Raw genomic sequence first — 3866 nt, forward strand, 5'->3', positions numbered from 1 at the left:
GGGGCGGGGTGAAGCGCGGCCTGACTTCTTGGCGCACGCCAATTGCCCCGCCGTTGCCGTCTCGCCGTTCGACTCCGCGAGTGGACGTCTAATCTCCGTGAAAGGGATGACCTCCCTCTCTCTCCTCTCCTCTCGACCCGGTCGCGGACAGGTCAGGGGTAGAGTGGGGGCGGGGAGTAGCCCTGCAGCGGACGGACGGCGGCGGGCGGCGGCCGGCTGGCCGGGCTAACTGATGGGCTCAGTCAGGAGCTCCCACCTCCTTCCCCCGCCCCGGCCCCTTTTACTCGCTGGACAGCGGGACTTTATTACCCCCACGGTCGGCTGTGGTCTCTTTTGCACCCCGACGGTCTGGCTCCGCCCCGGACAGTTCGGTTAGGGAAAGGCTGCGCTCCGCCAGCATGGAGGGCACCCCCGACTGACCCGACTCGACCCGCGCGGCCGGACCCCCGGCGACCTCTCGCAGCGACATGCAAATCGTATGTATGAGGGCCAACCGATTGGGGAGCTGGGCTTGTCCGTCCTGCTCCAAACTCGACTCATCGCCGCCTGCAACGCGGTGCGCGCCCAGCACTGCAACGCCATGCCCCTAGCATGCCAAGTAGTCCTCGTCGCGGTACGTGGAAAAAGTGTAAAACAATGACAAAGTTTAAAGAAAGTTGTGGCTGGAATTCAAATTTGAGCACCTCACCTCATGCTACACGTTTTCTGTGCACCCGGTGTAACTGTACGCAGCAGTGTTGCGGAATTACATACTCAATATGATCGCAGGGGCCATAGCCCCTTACGGGTGTAGAGAGTCGCCAAACCCTCAACGCTGCTGCGTATTCACAGTTACGCCCGGTATTGTCACACCTTTTTGGACTTTGCCATTCATGAGTAAGTAATAAAGAGGAATGATCTTAATTGACCACCATCCCTGCCTGCTGGACACCCCAGGGATGTACAGTGTGGACTTGCACCCCTCACCCACTCTTTCGCTTCGCTGCACCCCCGGCCCCCCGGGTCCGGGTCCGGGTCCGGGGGTCAGGGTAAAGGAGCACCACCGACCGGTCGGTTGGCAGCCGGTCTGATCACCCCATCCGCCGTGGTAGGCTGCGGCGGGGTGCGGAAAGGATGTGCGGGGAGTGGGGCGCGGGGGCCTCGGGGACACGAGGGGCGTCGTTACATGTGGGCCGCGCCCGGTCATCATGTGCGCCATTGATGGCCCGTTGTCGCGGGGCGTGATGGCCCGGAGGCCCTCGGCGGACTGTCCGCGCCGACACGGCCCCGCCCCGCGACCCCACGCGCCCCCCGCGGTGTCTGGGCGATGCGCTGGGTGGTAAGTGCTTTTAATGTCGATAGCAACAACATCTCGTCGGGGTGCACACTGCTGGTGCGCGTCACTGGGCGTCATTGGGGTCGGCCCGCTTCGGGGCGTCGTCATGGGCGTGGTCGCCGTCGATCGGGCTGTGCTGTCCGTGTGGCGGGGTCACCACCGGCGGCGCCCTCTTGGCCACCGGGTCGGGCTGGAGGTCGCCGCCCGGCTGCGGGTCGGCGGGCTCCTTGAGGCTGTCGGCGAGCCGCGCCGCCGCCGGGGGTAGCAGCCGCTCGCCCAGCATCGCGTCGGCCTCCCCCGCGACAGCCGCCACCTCGAGCGTCACCGTCACCGTCCGCTCGTCCTCAGAATCGTCCTCGCTGCCGTCGTTGTCGCCCCTCGGCAGCGGGAGCAGCGCCGTCCTCAACGCCCCGAGGCCTGACTGGCTCTGCATGGAAGCGACGCGCCCGGGCCGGGCTGTTAGGCTCGTGGATAGGAAGCGCCAGAATGAACATTTATCAATGTCTGGCGTGGCCATGCAGACCTGGACCGACCTGCTCCGGTTCTCTGTGGTCCTGGTCGTCGCAGTCCGGCATGTAGCCCGAGCGAAACCACGAGTTCACGAGGGGCTCGCTGGTGCAGCCCATGCCGAACACCGACTTGTACTCCAGCCTGCCGGCGGGCCTCGACCGGCTGGGGGCGATCACGATGTTTTCGGCATCGTCGTCGGCCTCTTCGTCCGCGTGATCCGGGGGCTCGACGCTCATCGGCGGCGACGCCACCACCACGTCCATGTTGTCCGTGTCGCTGTCGCCCGAAGAGTCGTCGCCGCCGACGTTGACGTGGTCGAAGGCGTACAGCCGGCGCGCGTGCGACCGTAGGGCGCCCTGCTCGCCCGTGCTCGTCGACGCGCTGCTCTGGGGCGACGGCGGCTGCCGCATGTAGACGGTCGTGACGGCGACGGGGTCCTCGTCCAGGCGCGCCCGCTTCGGGGTGCCCTCGCCACCCGTGGACGAGGACGACGGCGCGGCCCGCACCCTGGCCGAGCTGGGCGCGCCGCCGGCAGGGACGGCCGCCGACGTGGACGGCGCGGCCAGCAGCGCCTCCTCGCTGTTCAGGTCCTCGGCCAGGCTGAGCGCGTGGCCGTGCACGTGCAGCACGAAGGGCGTGGCCTGCAGGGCGTGCATGTGCAGCTCGGCCGGCCCGCCCAGCACGCTCGTCATGTAGTTGGCCTGCCGCCGCGTCAGGCTGTTGACGCCGATCTCGAGGACGGGGTCGTCAGGGCCGCGCAGGTCGGCCCACACCTGTAGAGAAAGGCGTCAGTTTTGTTTTTTTCACTATTAATTCAAGAGCTTTCAAGAGTGTACACTACACCGATTTTTTTCTTTTACTTGATTTTCCTAGATTATTTTGCCTCTTTTAAATTTTTTTTGTACTTTTGGTACAGCGTTACAGTACCTTGAACACTCTGCTGCACATGAAGTCCGTCTCCCAAAAGTACACGCGGCGCAGGCTACGGCAGTTCTGCGCCACCTTGACCAGGGGCAGGTACGCCAGCTGGCGGAAGCTCTGGCTGCCGCGGCACTGCGTCAATTCCAGCAACTCCAGCCCGCGGCAAAACCTGGACGCCTGCAACACCAAGGAGGGCCCCACCGTGACCCGATAGCCGGCTAGCTGACCTTCCAGGAGTAAACTGATCATGGTTTGCCGCGAATTTTGACCTGCCACAAAATTCTATATTTCCATGTATCCACGCTTAGGGCACGCCAGAAAGTACGTCCGCCATTCGCTGTTACCAAATTGCCTAGTTCAGCTTGTGCAAGTCCTCATAGCGCCTGATAGGTAGGCAAAATCTTCCTTCCAGTACATGTGTGTATTGCGGGTTGGCCTACCCCGAGTATCACAGGCGCCAAGGTCCCGTAATTAGGAGAATGAAATCCGGAAAAACGGACGTACTTTCTCGACGATCCATAGTGCCGCGAACGCGAATGGGGAAACCTCGTCCGCATAGGCGCGTGCACCGAAACACCTCGGTGAGATGCAGCCCTCCTTCTACTCAGCTTTACTCTGAGAAGAAAATGCGACATCGCGCAAATAAGAGAAAGGAAAGCAGAGGAGGAGGAGGGGGGGCTATGACGAATACCTGACAATGCAGAGAGGTGAGCAAGAGAAGAACGAAATAAACTTCCATGTTACTGTATTTTATTAAGCGGCCGGCGCGTGCTTCGGTCTATGCCGGAGGAGGAGATGTGTTGCGGACACGTGTGGCCCGTGTGCCGGTACAACACAATACCGCCGGCGCGCACAGCAGGGCGAGTTATTGGAAGCCCCCGCTCTGCCGTTGTCCCGCTTCCCCCGAGTCAGATAAAAGTGATCGGCGATGGTCGGGTCGACCAATTCGCCGCTAGCATCGGAGGTGGCGGGGCGTGGCGTGGCGTGTTGGGGCGGGATGGGTCGGATCGGGCGTAGCGACCTTGCCTACCCTCTGCAAGCGATGATTAAAAACGCAGCCACCCGCCCCCAACGCCCTCCCGACCCAACGCGCCTCTGTTCTCTGTCCGTAGAGGGAGGG

General features: G+C 63.1%; 1 protein-coding gene across 1 annotated transcript in view; it reads right to left on the bottom strand.

Annotated features, from left to right (window-relative positions):
• Positions 1–1311: 1311 nt before the first annotated feature.
• Positions 1312–3866, bottom strand: part of LOC113211561 (uncharacterized) — a 15711-nt gene continuing 13156 nt past the window's right edge. Inside the window, exons 3-5 of the mRNA XM_052274089.1 lie at positions 2753–2923; positions 1849–2598; positions 1312–1742 (exon numbers count right to left, since the gene is read on the bottom strand). Of these exons, the coding sequence (XP_052130049.1) occupies positions 1380–1742; positions 1849–2598; positions 2753–2923 (1284 nt within the window). The 3' untranslated portion in view covers positions 1312–1379. The remainder of the gene's footprint in view (positions 1743–1848; positions 2599–2752; positions 2924–3866) is intronic.

This window comes from Frankliniella occidentalis, unplaced genomic scaffold (assembly GCF_000697945.3).
Source record: "Frankliniella occidentalis isolate FOCC.00 unplaced genomic scaffold, Focc_3.1 Scaffold334, whole genome shotgun sequence".
Classification (NCBI taxonomy): Eukaryota; Metazoa; Arthropoda; class Insecta; order Thysanoptera; family Thripidae; genus Frankliniella; species Frankliniella occidentalis.